This window comes from Orycteropus afer, unplaced genomic scaffold, assembly GCF_000298275.1.
Source record: "Orycteropus afer afer isolate SDZICR_OR568_19922 unplaced genomic scaffold, OryAfe1.0 scaffold00024, whole genome shotgun sequence".
NCBI lineage: Eukaryota > Metazoa > Chordata > Mammalia > Tubulidentata > Orycteropodidae > Orycteropus > Orycteropus afer.
Window position 1 is genome coordinate 18,212,011 of NW_006921611.1, and position 21,332 is coordinate 18,233,342.

Genomic DNA, 21,332 nt, shown 5'->3' on the forward strand with positions numbered 1-21,332 from the left:
CAGTGGGTTTTTTGAAAGGATTTTATGATGTTATATTTTTCAACACAGTTACCTATAAATATCAACTAGATATCTCTTCTACCACTACTACCCCCAGTCCCCCCCCCCCAGCTGTTTAGATAAAGGTTTTTAAAAGGCCTCTATTTCTATATATTTTATAACTAGGCTGTAGGGAAAAATGTGTCTAATGTAACTCACTTTTCTTTCCACATAACATTTCTAAGTACTCACTAAAAGACATCGTTTCCTTTTAAAATGAGAACAACAAACAATTTTTTTTTTAGTAGGTTGGATTTATGTTTTAAAAAGACTATTTGATCACTTTAAAACAACAGGAAGGGTTTTTATAAAAATGGCAGAAAATGTAACAAATGGGGGTTTTTCTACTAATCTTAAAGGAATGGATTAATCTTTTTATGTAATCCATTCAAGTGTTTAACATTCCTTAGGCTGTGACTTGTCTTTTATCTAAGGTATTTTTTGAAAGTCAGTTTTGGAGGCCTCTGATGAGACATTTACAGATGTATTCGAACAAATATTTGGTGTGTGATTGGTGTGCATGAAAGGCATGGGCTCCTGATAGTGCTTGCTTACTCTCCCTGCATTTGTGCCAGAGCATATCCTTCCTGGCCTTGTTGTTGTTGTTGTTATTTTGCCATCGAGTCGGCCCCGACTCCTAGTGACCCCTCCTTGGGTTTCCGAGGCAGTTATCACTACGGAAGTAGGATTGCCCAACCTTCCTTCCGAGGAGTGGCTGGTGGGTTTGAACCGCCAGCCTCCTAGTTAGCAGTCAAGTGCCTTGGCACTATGCTACCAGAGCTCCTTTCCTGGCCTTAGGCTGAAGGAATTGTGTTTTTAATTCTGAAGCCCCTTGAGTGGACAGACTGGTTATTAAATGGTTTCCTCATTCTTAAGAGTCTGTATTTGTGCCAAGAATCTCTGTCCAAGCTCATTATAAGAAATCAAGCAAGTTTAGTGAAATAAATCAGCCACAAAGGGACAGGTATTGTTTGATTCCACTCATGTGAAAATATCTAGGATAAGCAATTATATAGAGACCATTAATGGTTATCAAGGCTGGATGGGAGGGAGGGGAGAAGGGAGAACTACTGCTTATTTCATGTATTTAATCTACTCTGATGTTTAGCTGATTTTGAAGATGTCAGTTAATTATTTTCTCCTGAAAGTTCTTTGTTATACTTAATGACCATTACACTTGATGTAGGTGTAACAAGGTTGAATGAAGTTTGGCTACTTCTGTCTCTAATGAGGGATTTTGGTGGCGCAGTGGTTAAGCTTGGCTGCTAACTAAAATGTTGGCAATTTGAATCCACTAGCCACTCCATGGGAGAAAGATAGAGCAATCTGCTTCCTTAAAGATTGTTATTGTTGTTATGTGCCATCGAGTCGGCCCCAACTCATAGTGACCCCTCCTTGGGTTTCCGAGGCAGTATCACTACGGAAGTAGGATTGCCCAGCCTTCCTTCCGAGGAGTGGCTGGTGGGTTTGAACCGCCAGCCTTCTGGTTAGCAGTCAAGTGCTTTAGCCATTATGCTACCAGAGCTCCCTCCTTAAAGATTACAGAGCTGCAAACCCCTGTAGGGCAGTTCTACTCTGTCCTGTAGTGTCACTATGAGTTGAAATAGACTTGACAGCAGTGGGATTTTTCTTTTCTTTTTAAATGAAGTAGACTAATAGTTTATTCAAATGAAGTAGACTAATAGTTTGTTCATAGGACAAAATTTGCAGTGGAAAATGTCAGTATCTGAACTGATAGTATTCTTTCAGTTTTTAAGAAAGGAATACTTAATCTTATTAACTTGACTTTTGGCCTTTCATTTTATTGTCCATTCTCTTTATTTATAAAGCTTTTCCCCCATAATTTTTATGATACCATTTTATTATGACTTTATACTTTACAGATTATATTTTGTATTTCTAGTACATTTATCTTCTTACTGTATGCCATCTAGTTGATTCTGACTCATAGCGGCCCTGTAGGACAAAGCCGAACTGGCGGATAGGATTTCTCAGGCTGTAATATTTACAGAAGCAACTGCCTCCTCTTTCTCCTGCGGAGCAGGTGATGGGTTCAAAACTCCAACCTTTCCATTAGCAGCTGAGTGCTTAACCACTGTGCCACCAGGACTCCTCATATTTACCTTATAGACTGTATTTTGTCAAATTTCCTTTGTGAATTTTGTCACTTCTGCTTCAAGTGAAGGATTCCTTCCCTCTCCCTCATCTATTTTGCTAACTCCTTTCCCAAGATTCAGCCCTAAGTGTCACCTCCTATAAAGCTTTTCTTTTCTCTGAGAAAGTAATTACAGCTACTCTTGTTTTTCGGGTATTAACACAAAACCTTTTGACAACTCATCTCATCACATTGTGACCATTGCCTTTCCCTGCCATGAGATTGTAACTTTTTGAAGGTACGGTCTGTCTGTCTCCCTTATTTGTTTCTGTATATCATGAGTGCTTACATAACGTTGGGCCTATAGTAGGGGTTCAAATTAATTTTGGTTAGATGAGAATGGATTATGAGAAGTTGTACAGACACAGGCATATTTTTTAAATATGCTGAAAAAAATACAACTATTTGAGTGTTCATACTATCATAATTGTGATAAAGTCGACAGAGGTTTTTTGATAATACCAGATTGGTAGTTTTGGGTGGTGTGCTATTTGACTACATCTGACTCTCTGTGTTTCTTTCCAGCATACAAGACAGTATCAGGAGTCAATGGTCCACTAGTGATCTTAGATCATGTTAAGGTAATACCACTTTCTATTATAGTTCAACCATTTATGAGGTTAAAAATCCTGTAAATCCTTTAAAATTTATGTTATGTTTTTAAGCCATTCCTTGATCTGAATGTAAGTACTCCATAGGAGATAAGAATTTAAGACCAAAAGTCAGAAAGACAGAAAATCAGATTCTGGTACTGGATCCACTGTGAGTTCTATTTGTAGCATTGAGTTCCTCATCAGCAAAAAAAATAAATAAATAATAATAATAATGTTTATCCTTGATATTTCACAGGGCCTTTAAAAAATAACAGGAACATTTGTGAATGTGCTTTATAAACTGTAGGATACTATCTAGATACATGGTATCTAAGGACCCTTACCATAGACTGCCATATGTTATAGTTATTTGTGCACTTGTCTTCTCTACTACATTTTAAGCTCTTTGCATGCATAAGGATTGTTAGTTTATCTTTATGGGCTGGGTGACAAAAACCCTAAAGCAAAGAGTAGTGTTTACCTAGTCAGTTTGTTGTAAGGATCTTTAGTTACATACTGTTTTTTTTTAGCCACACCTATATATAAAAATAGGAGCTCTGGTAGCATAGTGTCTAAAACACTTGACTGCTAACCGGAAGGCTGGAGGTTCAAACCCACCAGCCACTCCTGGGAAGGAAGGTTGGGCAATCTACTTCCGTAGTGATACTGCCTCGGAAACCCAAGGAGGGGTCACTATGAGTCGGGGCCAACTCAACAGCACACAACAACAACAACAATATATAAAAATTATATTATTGTTTTCTTAGAAAAAGAGGCATAAGGCATAGTCTTTAACTGGGTACCTTGGGCTAAGCCTGCTGCCTGAGCTCTGTGATCCAAATATCTTCAGAGAAGATTATTTATATAATATTCTTGCTAGAGCAGTAACTCTATATTGATTATTATTGATGTGGGGTAAGGGATAAAGCACACAATTACTAGTGTGCTGAGGGAGGTTAATGATACGAGTATGTTAGCATGTGGCCCCTCTGGAAGCAGAAGAATATTTAAGAAACATTTCTTAAAAGAAAGGGCAAAATGCATTCTCTATTCAGCTTTTTATTTTTTATTTTTGAGAACAGTATTAGGGAACTTTGTTTCTTTTTCCCTTCTCCATTAAATAAAATTTTGGCTCATAGTTTTAAAATTTTCATATTTGAATTTCAACTGTGTTAAGTACTGAGCTCAGCATAGAAAATATAATAGTGAGCAATAAAAATGGCTCTTCTTCCAAGGGAGCTGTAAGTAAATGTGTTATTTAAAATTATGATGAGTGCTGTAAAAGGTAAATACAGAAAATGATGAGAGACAATGACAGGAAGCAGTTAGAAAATATATTTGATGAAGTAGCTTTAAGGGAGCTAAAACAATTTTTCACTGATTATTAGTTTATGATATACCTCCAGGTGAGGAAAGACTATTAAATAAATTAAATTAAAATAAATACCACCAGATTTAGGGTTTTTTTGTTTTGTTTTGTTTTTTTATCAAATTCGCTTGTGGTTTTTACAGCCTCCCCATGCTATCCCAAAGTTTAGCTTTAAACTTCTAATTTGTTTTCTCAGACAAGTGACAGGTTTTATTTTTCGATTTTGGTTTTAACTTAAAGCATACATGTAGAATCAAGGAAAAGATAATCTTATACAAATTGTGTTAGAGAATAAAAGATGATGAATTGCTGCTACCCAACTCATTTCAAATAATGTTATCTTTGATTCCAAAACTAGAAGAGTAGTGCCAGCCAAGAAAAATGCAGGCATTCTCAGTTAAAAACACAGAATGTCAAAATTGATAATAAAATAGATTCATGTGTTACGTATTAGCAAAAAATAACTGTACAAAAAATAAATAAATAAAAACTATGACAAAGTAAGGTTTATCTCAGCAACAGAGGATGATTTGACATTAGAAAATGTATCAGGGTAATTTAGTACATTATGGATTAAATTAGAAAAGGCTATACTCAGTAAATACAGAAATAATATTTGATTAAATTAAATAACTCATTTCTTACAAAAAAGGAAAAGCCCTCTTAGAAAATACAAAATAGAGCAAACTTATTTAACTTCTTAAAGGATGTTGACCATAACCTTCCGCAAGCAACACACTTAAGGAGAGACTCTAAAACATTCTCATTTGAATCAGGATTAAGGTAAAGAAAGATGCCTGCTGTCATCATCACTATTCACCTTTGTGCTTAGAACCTAGCCAACACTGTGAGAAAAAGAAATTAGGCTATAAAAGAATAAGAAAGTAAACAGCACATATGTCATCATGTTTTGTGGTGCATTGGTGGTTCAGTGGTAGGATTCTCTCCTTCAGTATGGGAGACCTGAGTTCAATTCCCAGATAATACACCTCATTCATAGCCACTACCTGTCTGTCAGTGGAGGCTTACATGGTACTGTGATGTTGTAAAGGTTTCAGCAGAGCTTCCAGACTAATGATGGGCTGGGAAGAAAGGCATGATGATCTGCTTCTGGAAATCAGCCAGTGAAAACCCTATGGGTTACAGTGATCTGACCTGCAGCTGATCACAGTGTTGGCCCCCAATGGACAGCGTTTCTTGCCATTGTGCGTGGGGTTGCCATGTATTGGGGCCAACTCAACAGCAGTTAACGATGATTGTTTCTTGATAATATGGTAAACTAAACAAAATCCAAGCCATTCTGTGAAGACTGTTAGAAACAATGGTATATAGTTATATAGAGAGGGTTCATTTACAGAGATCAGTATTGTTCTATATGCCAAACATAACTGATTAGAAGTAACTGATTGGAATAATCAGTAATTATTTACAGAAAGCTATAAAACTTTGTTCAAAGACGTAAAACCAAAACCAAGCCAGTTGCCATCAACTCAGCTCTGACTCATGGCAAACCCATGTGTATCAGAGTAGAGCTGTGCTCCTTAGAATTTTCAATCGTTGAAATTTTGGCACTAAATTACTAGGCCTTTCTTCCCAGGTACCTCTGGGTGAACTTGAACCTCCAGCCTTTCAGTTAGTAGCCAAGTGAGTTAACTGTACCACTCAGGTACTTTAGAGAGAAAAGAAGACCTAAATAAATAGAGGTTCCATATTCATGAATGGAAAGACTAAAAATAGTAAAGGTGTTGATTCTCCCAAATTAATATGTAAATTCTTTTATTTCCAATTACAGTCCCAAAATTGTGTGTGTTTGTATAAGTCAGTGCGACTGAGAAACTCATTTTAAAATTCAAATTGAAGAGAAAGTTCAATGCTTACAGTGACAATCCTGAAAAAGGAGAAAAGAGACTTCCCCTACCAGATAACAAAATGAGATAGAAAGTAATTAAGAATAAGGATTTGGCACAGAAATAAGAAGATATCAGTGAAACAAAAGTAACTAACTCTCCTAAGGCATGAAAACTTGGTAAATGAAGAGACACATTTTAAGCCAATGGGGAACACTTGGGGTTTTTCAATAAGTATTGCTGGAACAATTAATTTCCCATATGAAAAAGAATAAAATTAGATATCAGAAATGAATCCAGATGTATTAAAGACCCAAACATGAAAACTGAAATTGAAATGTAAAACTTTTAGAAGAAAATATAGGAAACCATCTTTATCAGGCAAAAAGGCAAGAAGACACAACTCATATCAAAAAACAATTTTATTATATAAAAGTTTTAAAACTTCCATATGATAACATAAAAAGAAAAACAGACTCACTGCCATCAAGTCTATTCCAACTCATAGCAATCTGCTTTGGGTTTCCAAGGAGGTAAATCTTTACGGAAGTAGATTGTCCAGTCTTCCTTCTATGGAGTGGCTGGTGGGTTTGAACCACCAACCTTCTGGTTAGCAGATGAATGCCTTAGGCGCTATGACACCAGAGCTCCTTATGATAACATAAGTAATGTCAAAAAAAAAGGAAGGAAAAGATATTTGCAAAAGAATTAATATTCAGAATATATAAACTTCTGCCAATAAATAAGAAAAAGCAGATCCTGTACCAAAGTAAGGAAAGGATATTAATAATACATTCATAGGAAATGAAGTTTGAATTATCAGTAAACATGAAAAAATACTCAATGGTAGTATAAATTAGGAAAATGTAAATATAAAAGATGCTGATTTTTAACTTACCAAAATGGCAAAAATTAAACTTTAGCAATGTAAGATAGGCAGAAGTGTGGGAAAAAGATATTTTTATACTGAGGTGATACACCTTTGCTTGTGAAAAGTGAAGATGACTTGAAGCCATTTTTATAAAACCCTTCCCATTGTTTCAAAATGATTAAATACTCTTTTTGAAACATAAATCGAACCTATTAAAAAAATTCTTTGTTGTTTTCACTTTAAAAGAAAATATTATTACAGCAGTAATTATTTAATTAATAATAACTCTTTTTTGCACCCCAAAAAACACATATGATTACACACACACACATACAGCCCAAGAAGCCAACATCAGTTTCGAGTAGTGGGAACATGGATATTTGTGTTTTTTTGTACCTTTCTATAGTCTCAAAGAGGAGCTCTGGTAGCACAGTACCTAAGGCATCTGACTGCTAACCAGAAGGTTGGTGGTTCAAACTCACCAGCCGTTCCATGGAAGGAAGATGAGGCAATCTACTTCCATAAAGATTTACCAACTTGCAAACTCAGTAGGGATTTCTATGAGTCAGAATCAACTCGATGGCAGCGGGTTTGATTTGGCTTTTGGATAGTCTCAAAACTTTAAAATATATACACATAATAACCAAACCCGCTGCCATCAAGTCTATTCCAACTCATAGTGACCCCCACTGGGTTTCCAATGCAGTAAATCTTTACAGAAGTAGATTGCAGAGTCTTGTTTCTGCAGAGTGGCTGGTGGGTTTGAGCTACCAATCTTCTGATTAGCAGTCAGATGCCTTAGGCACTGTGCTACCAGAGCTCCTTACATATACACATAGGGAAAGAAATTTTAATTGCTTTATTTTCATGGGTTTAAGACCCTACTCCTTGTATATAATGCTATGTTTGGCAGTATGTGTGTCAGTTGTGTTTGCTTATTAAGGACTTCAGTACCTGAGGACATTATAAATTCTCAGTATATGTCTGTGTTGGGGTAGAAGAAGTATACATGCATGAAGGCTGTGTGGAGATAACACATATAGAGTGCTTTGGGGAGCTTCTCTTGGGAGAAGATTTTAAAACGTTGCTTATTGATCCTTTCTTTCTATTTAGTTTCCCAGATATGCTGAGATTGTCCATTTGACATTACCAGATGGCACGAAGAGAAGTGGTCAGGTTCTAGAAGTTAGTGGTTCTAAAGCAGTGGTTCAGGTAAGCATCACTTTCAAAACTTGGTCAATTGCCTGCGATCTTAAAAGCTTGCAAGCAGCCATCTAGATGCAGTGATGGGTCTCTCCTTGTCCAGAGCAAAGACGAATGAAGAAAACCAAAGATTCATGGAAACGATTAGTCCAAGCAACTGGTACACAGTGTGATCCTCAGCCTATACAACTATGAGACCAGAAGAACTAGATGGTGCTGGGCTGCCACTGTCAACCACTTGGAGGGGGATCTATGTGGGAGATCCTGGATAGAGTGGGAGAACAATGTGGAACAAAACTCAAAATGATTTTTTTTAAAAAAAGGGGGGTGGGAGGACCATGTTTGCTGGTCTGATAGAGCCTGGTGGAACCACTGAGACTATAGCCCCTAGCTGCCCTTTAGGTCTGGAATTGAACCCACACACGTGGCTTCCAGCCAAACAAAAGAAAGGCATAGGAGCTGAACATTTACATTAGGCAGATACACTCTTTGAAGAGAACAGTCATGGGAGAATAGAAGGGCTGTGTATATACAGGGAGACAGCTCAAGGGGCAGGAGTGCATCAGAGGGAAGGACACACTGAAGAGGTAACTGTGGGGAGGAAGTAAGAGGAGAGCTGTTGCATTGTGGGAAATTGCATTCGATGTCATGAGACAAAGTGTATGTGAACTGCTATATGGAAAGTGAATTTGCTCTGTAAAGTTTCACCCAAATCACAATAAAAAAAAAAAAAACTTGGTCAGTTGAACTTTTTCCTAATCTCAAAAACAAGGGAACACTGCTTGTTTTTTCTAGTACTCATTGAGTGAGGTGAAGTTTTTAGAGATCAATTACTGGTGGTATGTGGGAAAAAAATACTATTATTTTTTTTATTCTTCTCCTCAAATGTCAGCCTCTTATATTTATTGTAGCCCAATAATTCTACCAGTCAAATGACTTTTTTTTCCCCCCAGTGGAAAAAATGAAAGTCACATAGGAAGGTCTTGAAAAGCAGAATTCACTGATGGGATAAGACCAAAAGGATATCTTGAGTCTATTCCTTTAAATTCTTTCTTTAAAATTCTACTTTTTAATGTTACCTGAGTATGACAAATGCCAGTTTTCTCAAATAATTTGCTCCCCTAAAAAATAGTTTTGAGCAGGGGCTGGCAAACTTTCTATGAAGGCCAGATAATAAATACTTTCATGTGGCTTTGTAGGACCACGTAAGTTCTCTGTTGCATAATCTTTCTTTCTTTTTTTCAAACAACCATTTAAAATGTAAAAACATTATCTTATCTGTCAGATTTGGCCTGCAGGCATAGCTTACCACTCTGGGTCTGAACATTGAGAGTTTGGCTCGTAACATGAACATTTCTTTCTTCATTGTATTAATGTGGTGTCCATTTATGTATTTTACTTTATACATGCTGTTTATCAGAGATAAAACTTAAGTCCCCATGTAAATTTCTGATTACATCTCTTTGTTGATAGGTATTTGAAGGTACTTCAGGTATAGATGCCAAGAAAACGTCCTGTGAGTTTACTGGAGATATTCTCCGAACACCAGTGTCTGAGGATATGCTTGGTAAATGCATATAATTGTTCTTCTGAGCAGAGATCTTGTTTCTTTCTAAACATATTTCCATAAAATCTAGAAAAGTAATGAATATTTGAAAATCAGTGTCCACTCTGTTCTGTCTTGTTACTTTTTTACAGGTCGGGTATTCAATGGATCAGGAAAACCTATTGACAGAGGCCCTGTTGTGCTGGCTGAAGACTTCCTTGACATTATGGGTAGGGGCAGTAAATGGATTTCTGTGTCTTGAGGAAAATAACTTGGGAACTCTGGTGACATAGTGCCTAAGGAATTTGATTGCTTAACCAGAAGGCTGGTAGTTCAAACCCACCAGCCACTCCTCGGAAGGAAGATTGGGCAATCTACTACCTTAGTGATGCCACCTCAGAAACCCATGGAGGGGTCGCTATAAGTCAGATCTGACTCGACGGCATTGGGGGTATACCTCTGTAGTGGGGGGTTTTTGGGGTTTGTGTGTATGTGAGTGTGTGAGTGTGTGTGTGAGAGAATACTGTTCTAAGTAGATAACCAACATTTTACAAGTAATTTCTTAAACTATTTCCATGTTTAATAAATTTATTTTTCCTAGAAATCATCTTTGTAAATGTAAAGATCTTCTATATATTTACACATAATATCTTAAAACACTGTGAAATATCACTATAGCCTATCTGAAATGTAAATAGTAAAATTGTGGCTTTGAGATAAGGATTCCTCTCTTATTTACTTTACCTTTATTTAACTTGAAGAACTTGTTCTGCTACCATTGTATTTTGTGAAAATATAAAAGACTCATGGAAAATAATTATTTCTATAGTTTCAGGTTTCACATATAAGTGATTTTTTTTTTAAGAGTAAAGAGAAATGTTTTACACATTTCGGATCTCTTCTTATGCTGCTTTTTGTTTTTATTTGGTTTCTGTTTTCTATTCCCAAATAATGTGCAGACATATTAATATTTTTTCCTTTGGACATGTATAAGGTCAACCAATTAATCCTCAGTGTAGAATCTATCCAGAGGAGATGATTCAGACTGGTATTTCGGCCATCGATGGCATGAACAGCATTGCCCGGGGGCAGAAAATTCCTATCTTTTCTGCTGCTGGCTTACCGCACAATGAGGTAAGAACAAGGATGTAGCTGGTGTGAAATTTAACAGGGAAGTATTTCTAAATGCATTATTTTTATTGAAAAATCAAAGCATTTTCAAAATAAATGGTAACGTTATTATTTGTATAATCCAATTACATTGAATCTTTATGCATGCGTAACATCTGTCTTCTTGCTTAACTGTATATCTTTGCAAAAAGTACAGTATTTTTATTGCTGAAAGACCTCTAAAACATGCCAGTTTCATTGATAATTGCAATTCCAGAAAGTTGGATAAAAGTCATTTCTTAGTAGAATATAATCCTAAATTTTTAACTTGGTTCTTTTATAATCTTCATCAGATTGCTGCTCAAATCTGTCGGCAAGCTGGTTTGGTAAAGAAATCCAAAGATGTAGTAGACTACAGTGAAGAAAATTTTGCAATTGTATTTGCTGCTATGGGTGTAAGTATAATTTTTTCACAGTTTAATATAGCAATATAAAACTAAATGTTTATGTTACCTGAACAATATAGTAAACTGCACATTTGTAATTTAATCTCTCCAGGTGGAGAAGTTACCAACTTGACATGTTGGCCAAACTAAATATTGAAATTTAGCAATCTGATTGTGAAACTGATAGTCTTCATGCCCAAATCAGGCTGTTTACCGTTTTGGCTATTACAGAAATCTTTTGGGTACTTGAAACTTTAAGAATAGTAACAATTCAGATCCATAGCTTGGCCTTGATCAGAAATGGATATTAAGATTTTTCTTTGCCCAGTACTGATGAAGTCATTGCCATTTAGGTAAACATGGAAACTGCCCGATTCTTCAAATCTGACTTTGAAGAAAATGGCTCAATGGACAATGTCTGCCTGTTTTTGAACTTGGCTAATGACCCAACGTAAGTAGATAAAGCTGTTTCTTTCTTTTCACTCAGAATCAAGATCAAAAATGTTACCTTGTTTTCTAATACTGTTGTTGTGTGCCATGGAGATGGTTCTGACTCATAGCGATCCTATGGGACACAGAACTGCCTATAGGATGTCCAAAGCTGGTATCCTTAGAGGACCAGATCACCAGGTCTTTTCTTCTGCAGAGCAGCTTGCAGCTTCCAGCTGTCAACTTTTCCATTAGCATTTAACCATCACCACACCAGTGCTCCTTTTTCTAAGGCTAAAGCAAAATCAAACTGGTTATAATTGAGTTGCTTCTGACTCATAGAGACCATATGGACATAGGACATAGTAGAACTGCCCTATAAGGTTTCCTAAGCTGTAAATCTTTATGGAAGCAGATTGCAGCATCTTTCTTTCACTTAGGGGCTAGTGAGTTCTAACTCACCTTTCAGTTAGCAGCCAAGAGACAAATAGTACTTGTCTCACAGGATTGTTTTACTTATTAAAGTGAGATCATGCCTGTGTTATAAATTGTCTAGCACACACACAGTGGCTACTCAATAAACGATCCTTTTCTCTTTCCTGAGAAATCTGGCCCCATTTCTTTTCCCACTTTTCTGTCTCTCACTCTCTTAGTTTTGAGGGTACCATAGTCTGAGAAATTGTAGCACTAAGTGATTCTTGTTAGAAAACACATAAACTGTCTCTGCCTTACTTAGGAGTTTTTAAAGGAACAATTTATTTAGTCTTTAAAAGAGAGACTGTTCTGTATTTCCAGAATCATTTGGTTTTATTTTGGCCTTTTTGTCTGAGTGACATAGGACTTACTGTTCCATTTCAGCATTGAGCGGATTATCACTCCTCGCCTGGCTCTAACCACAGCCGAGTTTCTGGCCTACCAATGTGAGAAGCATGTACTGGTTATCCTAACAGACATGAGTTCTTATGCTGAAGCACTTCGAGAGGTAACTTTTTTTTCCCATTTTTTTATACCTGTTGCTGGCAGAGAATCTGGTGCTTAACCATCGAAACTGTTCAATTTTTTTTTTCCCCTCAATTAAACAAAGTGGGCCCATTTTCAGGGTTCTGTTGTCCTTTGCAAGTTTTCATTTTTCTTTAATCATGTCTTTTAAGCTTCATGATCCATTTATTAGTAGAATACCTTAATCAGAAACAAAAATAATACTGGTATCTGTCAACTTGGTGAAATGATTAGGAGATGAGATTTAAATTATTAGCGTGTTTATCATACCATAACGTCTCCATGGATGGATTAAGAACTGATTGAAAAAGGGAGTTAAATGATGCTCGCAGTTTATTCAGTTCTTTTCCCAGGATGTTTATCTCTACCCAAGCTGTCAATTTTTAACCCTATTCAGAATTTCATTTAGCCTCCTGGTTAGCAGTAAAATGCCTTAGGCACTACGCCACCAGAGCTCCTTTTGATGATGTTAGTATTTAAGAAGATAAAGACCATACTCTGGCAGCACCCTTCAAAATTTTTTCCTTTAGAAAACCCAATGTTTATTTAGGAAAAGTGTTAAGAATCTGGCATTTATCTCTCAGAAATTTTGGGATATTTGTTCTACAAGTTACTGAAATCTTGAGTAACTTATTCTTTTAAGCACATAAAAAGGAAAAAGACCTCTGAAGAGATAGATTCTATCAATATCTAGCTTCTTAAAATTCCCTATAATCCTTCAACCTATCTTACTGTATTAATGGTGCTTTTTCAAACTAACTCTAGTTCCCCCCCCATCCATTATGGACCAATACTTTTATAAAATATAAAAGAAATGAATTGTTATAAAAGCAAAAAAGATTTATAATGTATAAGCGCAGACTTTTTCTTACTATTAGATTTAACAGGCATAAAATTATCCTGGTGTCAAATTTCCATTAAAGATTCTATATGCTTATCTCAATTTCTATATTATCTTATTGAACACTGATAACACTTGGGCTGCATACCATACGCTGTGTAGTACCACTATAGTATCCTCTTTTGAAGGTTCCAAAGTATCCTTAAAAATTAACTTAATAATGTTCTTGGTGCTTGTAGATTAAATAATACATATACCTGTTTTCTACTGCGCATATCTCTTAAGAGAAAGACAATTTACCACTATTCTTATTTTGTACAGTAGAACGAACTGCTAGCTTTGTGACCTTGGGAAATTATTTAACTTAACTGACTCTTGATTCCAACAGCAAATTGGGGATAATAATACCATCCATGTAGTGGTACTGTGAGGGTTAAATAATATATTAAATAATATATGTAAATGCAACACATGAATCCTGGCATATATTTCCTACCCTTTTGACATAAATATAACTAGATCCATAGCATGAAATATACCTTGTGCACTAAAAATGTTCTCTCAATCTTAAAACTATCTGTGATTTCTAAAATTTCCAGAAGATTTCCTTCTAGCAAAGCTATTTAAAGATTTATATTATGGCAATAAGCTCTTACCAAAAAACTTTTGAATCCCCATTGTCAACATTTTTTTTTGCAGAATAATTTTAACTTGTGTTTCTAGAAGATTTTCTTGAAACATGTTCCAACACAATTAGGTATGTCTATGAAATGGGGACTATATCCAAGAACATATATAGGGTTGGCAGACAATGGTCCTATAAGTTTATGTGAATGAGCAGAATTCCCAGGTGTATGGTAGAGCTGCCAAGGGGCAAGGTTGTGGTCACGGCTTGGTCACAGCCAGCTACCCAGAGGGACCGAGTAGTTGAACCTGCAGGCTTGGGACCATAGTCGGAGTGGTAAACTGTGGTCAATGTCATGAGACAAAGTGTATGTGAACTGCTGTATTGAAAATAAATTTGCTCTGTAAACCTTCACCCAATCACAATTTAAAAAAAAAAAAAAACATGTTCAAACAAACATATTCTAATCAAGATTTACTTTCCATATTCTGGCACAAAATAATCTTTTCCTTGATGTATTGTCAGGTTTCAGCAGCCAGAGAAGAAGTTCCTGGTCGACGAGGTTTCCCAGGTTACATGTATACAGATTTAGCCACAATATATGAACGTGCTGGCAGGGTGGAAGGTAGAAATGGCTCTATTACTCAGATCCCAATTCTCACCATGCCTAATGACGGTAAGTTTTTAAGTTTTTGGAATATGGCATCTAATCATTGTTTAAAGAGCCCTGGTGACATAGTGATTAAACGCTCAGTTGCTAACCAAAAGGTCAAACCAACCAGCCACTCTATGAGAGAAAGATATGACAATCTGTAAAGATGACAGCCTTGAAAACCTTATGGGGCAGTTCTGCTCTGTCCTATAGTATCACTATGAATCATAATTGACTCAATGGCAATGATGTTTTAATCACTGTAAGGATTTTGAGTCTAAGAGAGAAGACTGTATAACGTTTTGAGTTGAAATTCTTTGGAGAACTTAACTCTCCAAGAGTTTACTTTAAAACAAAACAAAACTCACTGCCATCGAGTTGATTCTGACTCATAGCAACCTCCTTTGGCTTTCTGAGGCAGTAAATCTTTACAGAAGTAGGTTGCCCAGTCTTCCTTCTGTGGAATGGCTGGTGGGTTTGAACCGCCAGCCTTCTGGTTAGCAGTCAAATGCCTTAGGCTCTATGCCACCAGAGCTACACCTCTTGAGCTCTAGAGCTGGAGTTTACCTTAGGTAGTTATTTATGCTTGAATAAAATTTTTTTCTTTTAAAAATTACCCATAATTGCAGAAGACATGAATAGACACTTCACCAAAGAGGATATTCAGGCAGCCAACAAACATATGAAGAAATACTCATGATCATTAGCCATTGTTGTTGTTGTTGTTATGTGCCGTCGAGTCGGACCCAACTCATAACAACCCCTCCTTGGGTTTCCAAGGCAGTATCACTATGGAGGGAGCTCTGATAGCATAGTGGCTAAGACAGTTGCCTGCTAACCAGACGGCTGGCGGTTCAAACCCACCAGCCACTCCTCGGAAGGAAGGTTGGGCAGTCCTACTTCTGTAGTGATATTGCCTCGGAAACCCAAGGAGAGCTCGCTATGAGTCGGGGCCGACTCGACGGCAAAACAACAACAACAACATCACTATGGAAGTAGATTGCCCCATCATCCTTCCGAGGAGAGGCTGGTGGGTTTGAACCACCAGCCTCCTGGTTAGCAGTCAAGTGCTTTAGGCACTATGCTACCAGAGCTCCTCATTAGCCATTAGAGAGATGCAAATCAAAACAACAGTGAGATACCATCTTGCCTCAGCACTAGTAGCAAAGTTCAACAAGACAGAAAATAACAAACGCTGGCAAGGATGCAGAGAGATTAGGACTCTCATACATTGCTGGTGGGACTGTGAAATGATACAACCATTGTGGAAAGCAGTATGGTGATTCCTTAAAAAGTTGGAATTAGAAATACCATTTGACCCAGCCATTCCATTATTAGGTATATATCCAAAGAAGTGAGAGCCAGGACAAGAACAGATCTATGCACACCCATGTTCATCACAGCACTATTTGCAGTAGCCAAAAGGTAGAAGCAGCCTAGGTGCCCATCAACAGGAGAATGGTTAACCAAACTATGGTACATACACACAATGGAATCCTATGCAACCCTAAAGAATAACAGAATCTGCAAAACACCACATAATGTGGATGAACTTGGAGGACATTATGCTGAGTGAAATAAGTCAATCACAGAAGGACAGATATTATATTAGTCGTTATTGTAAAAAGGAAATGGGAGCAGGAGGCAAAGCTGAAGCCCAAGGTCAAGGGCCTTTCACCCAGCCCCTAGAGCCTGGCACTTTGAATTCAGACTTAAAGCCTCCAAACTGTTATAGAGAATAAACTCCTGTTTGTTAAGGCCGAAAAAAAAAAGTCAAGGAAAGGTTTATATATGGAAGGAAATTTCCTTTATTGGTTACTGGGAGGGGGAGGGGTGGGGAGGGAACACTGCTCAATAGGTAGAGACAAGTATTGATTTGGGTGAAGAGAAGGGCAATGTACCAAATGTTAGTGATCAACACAGTGGCATTGAGGAAGAGAAAGAGAGAGGTGCATGGGAGGTACACACAGCAAAGATGAACCCTTTTGCACATACAGTACTATGCTGTCAATGAAGGCAAACATTGATACACAGGTGGATAGATGGGTAGACAGGCTGAATATTAGGTATGTGTATGCAGGGGGAGTGTGCCCAAGACCATGAACAGGGTTAGCACACGATGTTTCCACAACTGTATGTTCTGTAAGAATTCCCAGGTATATCGTAGAGCTGACAAGGGACAAGGTTATAGTTACTTCTTGGCCATAGCCAGCTACCCAGAGGCAGCAAGTAATTGGACCTGTGGGCTCGGGACCATAGTCGCAGGGTACATCAAGCTCCATTGGAATAACATACTACACAAAAACATTGTTCCACATTCTACTTTGGCGAGTAGCGGCTGGGATCTTAAAAGCTTGCAAGTAGACATCTAGATGCATCAATAACGTCTCTCCTCATTCAGAGTAGAGAAGAATGAAGAGAACCAAAGACACATGAAAACAATTAGTCCAAGTGACTGGTACACCATGCGATCCTCAGCCTATATGACTATGAGACCAGAAGAACTAGATGGTGCCCAGCTACCACTGTCAGCCACTCGGAAGGGGATCTATGTAGGAGATCCTGGGTAGAGTGGGAGAACAAGGGACCAGGTTTGCTGGTCTGATAGAGCCTGGTGGAACCACTGAAACTGTGGCCTCTAGCTGCCCTCCAGGTCTGCAAGTAAACCCACTCCTGTGCTTCCAGCCAAACAAAAGACAGGCATATGAGCTGAACATATACACTAGGTAGATACACTCCTTGGAGAAATCAATCATGGGAGAATAGAAGGGCTGTGTATGCACAAGGAGACAGCTCGGGGGACAGAAGTACATGGGAGGGAAGGACAGGGAAGAGGTAACTATGGGGAGGAAGTGGGAGGGAAGCTGTTGCATTATGGGGAATTGCAGTCAATGTCATGAGACAAAGGATATGTGAACTGCTATATGGAGAGTGAATTTGCTCTGTGAACTTTCACCCAAATTACAATAAAAAAATTTTTGAAAAATTTACCCCTAATTATCATTTTGTGGAAGAAAATCAATTTTCTTTGTAATTTGTATTTTTAATTTGAATTTATTGGCTACTATTAAAGATTTAATGTCCTGTTTACAGGATATTGATGTAGATGTGAAAAATTAAAATAAAAAAATTGTGATCTCTACTTAATGTAAATTATTAAATCTACTTAACGCAGTGCAACACACTGCCGTGGAGTTGGATCCGACTCATAGTGACCCTTCCTTGGGTTTCCAAGGTGGTATCACTAGAAGTATTGATACTGCCTCGGAAACCCAAGGAGGGGTTGCTATGAGTCGGATCCGATTCCATGGCAGTGCGTATCACTACGGAAGTAGATTGCCCAACCTTCCTTCCAGAGGAGTGGCTGGTTTGAACCTCCAGTCTTCTGGTTAGCAGGCAAATTCCTTAGGCACTGTGCTTCCAAATTTTACATATGTGCTTCAGAAACTTAAAATAGCAAGTAAGTGTTCATTGAAGAACACAGAGAGTAAATGCCACAGATTTCAGAGAACAGAATGATCACCAAGGACTGGTTACAGTGTACTTTTTTTACTATGAGAAAGCTCACTATGCCGTGCCTCTGAGTGTATGCTCAGGATCGCTCCTGGGGTGATAACCATTCAGCATTCCTTTTATCTTACTGCCTTTTTGTCTTTATCTCAGTTTAAAAATTACATTCCTAAGAAATTTCCCAAACAGGACTAACTCACTGTATTGAGCACTGTTATAAGTGCTTTATGAATATTAACTCAGTTGATCCTCATAGCAACTTTGAGGTAGGTGCTGTATACTCTGAGGCTTGGGGAGGTAAAATAATTTGTCATAGTTAAGAACTAATAGTCTGAATTCATAATTTACACTAATCATTACACTATAATTATACTGCTTCCTGACATGAAAATAATTTGTTTCTGTGAAATAGTCACTTTCCTGTATAATTGAACAGATTTAGATGTATTGCTTTGTGTGATCTCTTTCCTACCTGAGTAGTGCTCCTTGTCTAGTATCCTTAACGTTTTTTGTGTTGAAATGTAACGTTTCTATCTGATAGATCTTGTGAACTAAAATTATTTACTCAGTAATGTTCTCAGTATATGTATTGAATTGGCAGATTTCTGCAAGGGAACTTTGCGTTTGTTGAGACATTTATTTGTTAATTCATTCATTTGGACACTCTGTACACTACAGAGTCAAGTTGGCCATAATCTTTACAAAAGCAGATCTCCAGGCCTTGTTCTTCTGCTCTACCACTGGGTGGGTTCGAACCAGCGACTTTTGGGGTAGCAGCCAAATGCAGATTATCTGTACCATCCAGGGACCTTGGGAACTTGATGTTTATAAATGGAATTTTGTTTATTTTGTAAGGAAATCACATAAGTAGGAGAAATGGTAGTTTTTATGAATGTGCCAACATACATGTCTAGTGTGCTATAACCAAACAAATTAAATTTCTAATATAGTAGCTGCTAGCCATGTGTGGCTATTTAAATTAAATTAATTTTGAAACTCAGTTTTTCAGTTACATTAGCCACATTTCAAGTACTCAGTAGCCACCCCAACCAAACGCACTGCTGTTGAGTCAGTTCTGACTCATGGTGATCCCCATTGGGTTTCCAAGGCTGTAAATCTTTACAGAAGGAGATTGCCCCATTTTCCATGGAGCAGCTGGTAGATTTAAACCGCCAACTTTCTGGTTAGCAGTCAAATGCCTAGTGGCTACCAAATTGACCAATACAGATTCCTGATTGTGTCATTGCAAAAAAGTCTTTTGTGTATCACTATTCCAGGGAATGCAGATTAACTGTAGGTTTGGTTATAGCAAATGACCATTTTAACTAAAACTTAAATTAAAATGCCATGTTTAAGGTAAAATGTCTTCCTCTGGTAGATATCACTCACCCCATCCCTGACTTGACTGGATACATTACAGAGGGACAGATCTATGTGGACAGACAGCTGTACAACAGACAGGTACTTGATTTTTGAACAATACTGTGAAACTTATAAATCTCCTCTTAAGTTTTATTCTTTTGTGACTTTAGTTTTGACCCTTAGGAATTATTTTGTTTAATTCAAGATCAACTTGAATTATTTTAGTATGGTTATAGAATTGTCATTTCTGTGTACTAAAATTCTGGTGTGAATAATTGCCCAAACATAGAATTAAATTATCACTTTTCTTTATTGTGCCTTAAAATGGAGTCAGTTATCTCTCAAGGAAATTGTTGGGGTATTTTATTTCATAATGATATAATTTCCCAAACTTAGTATAATTTAAAAAAAATTTTTTTTTTTTTTTGTGGCTCTCTAATAGATGCTAGCTTTTAAAATCAGCTTTTAGGTAGAATTGCTTTTTAACCTTTTTGTTTCATATATGATTTTATATATCAGAGGTCAGAATACCATTTAGATTAGAGATTGGTACTGCAAGACAGATGTTGAAATTTGTAGATTTTCTGTATAGTCTTGTACTGTTTTGTAGATTTCACATTTAGGATTTGACACTCAAAAGAACTTTTTCTCCCTTTCTATACAAGATTTATCCGCCTATTAATGTGCTGCCCTCGTTATCTCGATTAATGAAATCTGCTATAGGAGAAGGTATGACCAGAAAGGATCATGCTGATGTTTCTAACCAGCTGGTACGTATGTCTTTCTAAGTATGGTGTTTGAAAGAAATGAAACCTTTCTCAGTTTGGTCTTTCTGTAAAACAGCAGTCTTACATCTGTTCTCTTTCACCTATATCACTTTTCATCTCTCCCATCCAAAAAAAAAAACAGAAATGTGTGTATGTGTCTCCTGCAAAGTAGAATTTTAGTATCAGCTTAATGTAGACTATAATTCATTAAAACCCAATGAGTCTTTTTTTTCATAAGGCTAAATACTGATAATTAAGGTGAAAAATCATATGCTTGGAACCCACATCCCTCAAGTAGCTTCTAAATAAAAAAAAAACAACCAATAAAACTCTTTCTTTTTATTAGTAATTTTAATAATTATTAATATGTTAAAAGATACTTTTACATATTTCTTGCTTAACATTTTAAGCAATCACCAGAAAACTAAAGAATACAGTTTTATATACTCTGTGAAATCCTCTTTATGTGATAATGTTAGATTGATCACAAACCACAAATAAAAATATTTTAGACCACAAAGCTGAAATACTGATAGGACAAATACTTTTACTGATGGAGCTTCACAGTGGATTTTCCCATGTTTAAGTATGTGTTCTGATTTTGAAATGCTCCATAAAACATAATCATATGGTCTGATTCGGATTCCAGGGACCTAAGAAAAGGCTCTGTTTGCCAAGGTTGGCAGGGACATATGAGAGGCTGATAACAAGAAAAGAGACAGGTAGTGAGTGTATAAGTGCTGTCAACTAATGAATAGAGGAGCACAGTACCCTGCTTGTATAGAAAACATACAAAGAAAACAAAAATTGTGGCCAAGTCACTCCAACATAGAATCACTGGTTAAATAATAAAAACGTCACAATGCCTCAGAGACAACAGAGCATCACAGTCCACACAAAGAAGCAAGATAAAGCAGGAGAAACAAGGGACCAGGATACAGACCCAAAACACATCCCTGAGGAAGGTG

General features: G+C 37.0%; 1 protein-coding gene across 1 annotated transcript in view; it reads left to right on the top strand.

Moving 5' to 3' along the window:
* Positions 1 to 21,332, top strand: part of ATP6V1B2 (ATPase H+ transporting V1 subunit B2) — a 37,937-nt gene that overhangs the window by 6,626 nt on the left and 9,979 nt on the right. The window contains exons 2-12 of the mRNA XM_007935051.2: positions 2,720 to 2,775; positions 7,988 to 8,086; positions 9,551 to 9,644; positions 9,776 to 9,853; positions 10,618 to 10,757; positions 11,087 to 11,188; positions 11,533 to 11,630; positions 12,467 to 12,590; positions 14,599 to 14,749; positions 19,614 to 19,696; positions 20,263 to 20,367. Of these exons, the coding sequence (XP_007933242.1) occupies positions 2,720 to 2,775; positions 7,988 to 8,086; positions 9,551 to 9,644; positions 9,776 to 9,853; positions 10,618 to 10,757; positions 11,087 to 11,188; positions 11,533 to 11,630; positions 12,467 to 12,590; positions 14,599 to 14,749; positions 19,614 to 19,696; positions 20,263 to 20,367 (1,130 nt within the window). The remainder of the gene's footprint in view (positions 1 to 2,719; positions 2,776 to 7,987; positions 8,087 to 9,550; positions 9,645 to 9,775; positions 9,854 to 10,617; positions 10,758 to 11,086; positions 11,189 to 11,532; positions 11,631 to 12,466; positions 12,591 to 14,598; positions 14,750 to 19,613; positions 19,697 to 20,262; positions 20,368 to 21,332) is intronic.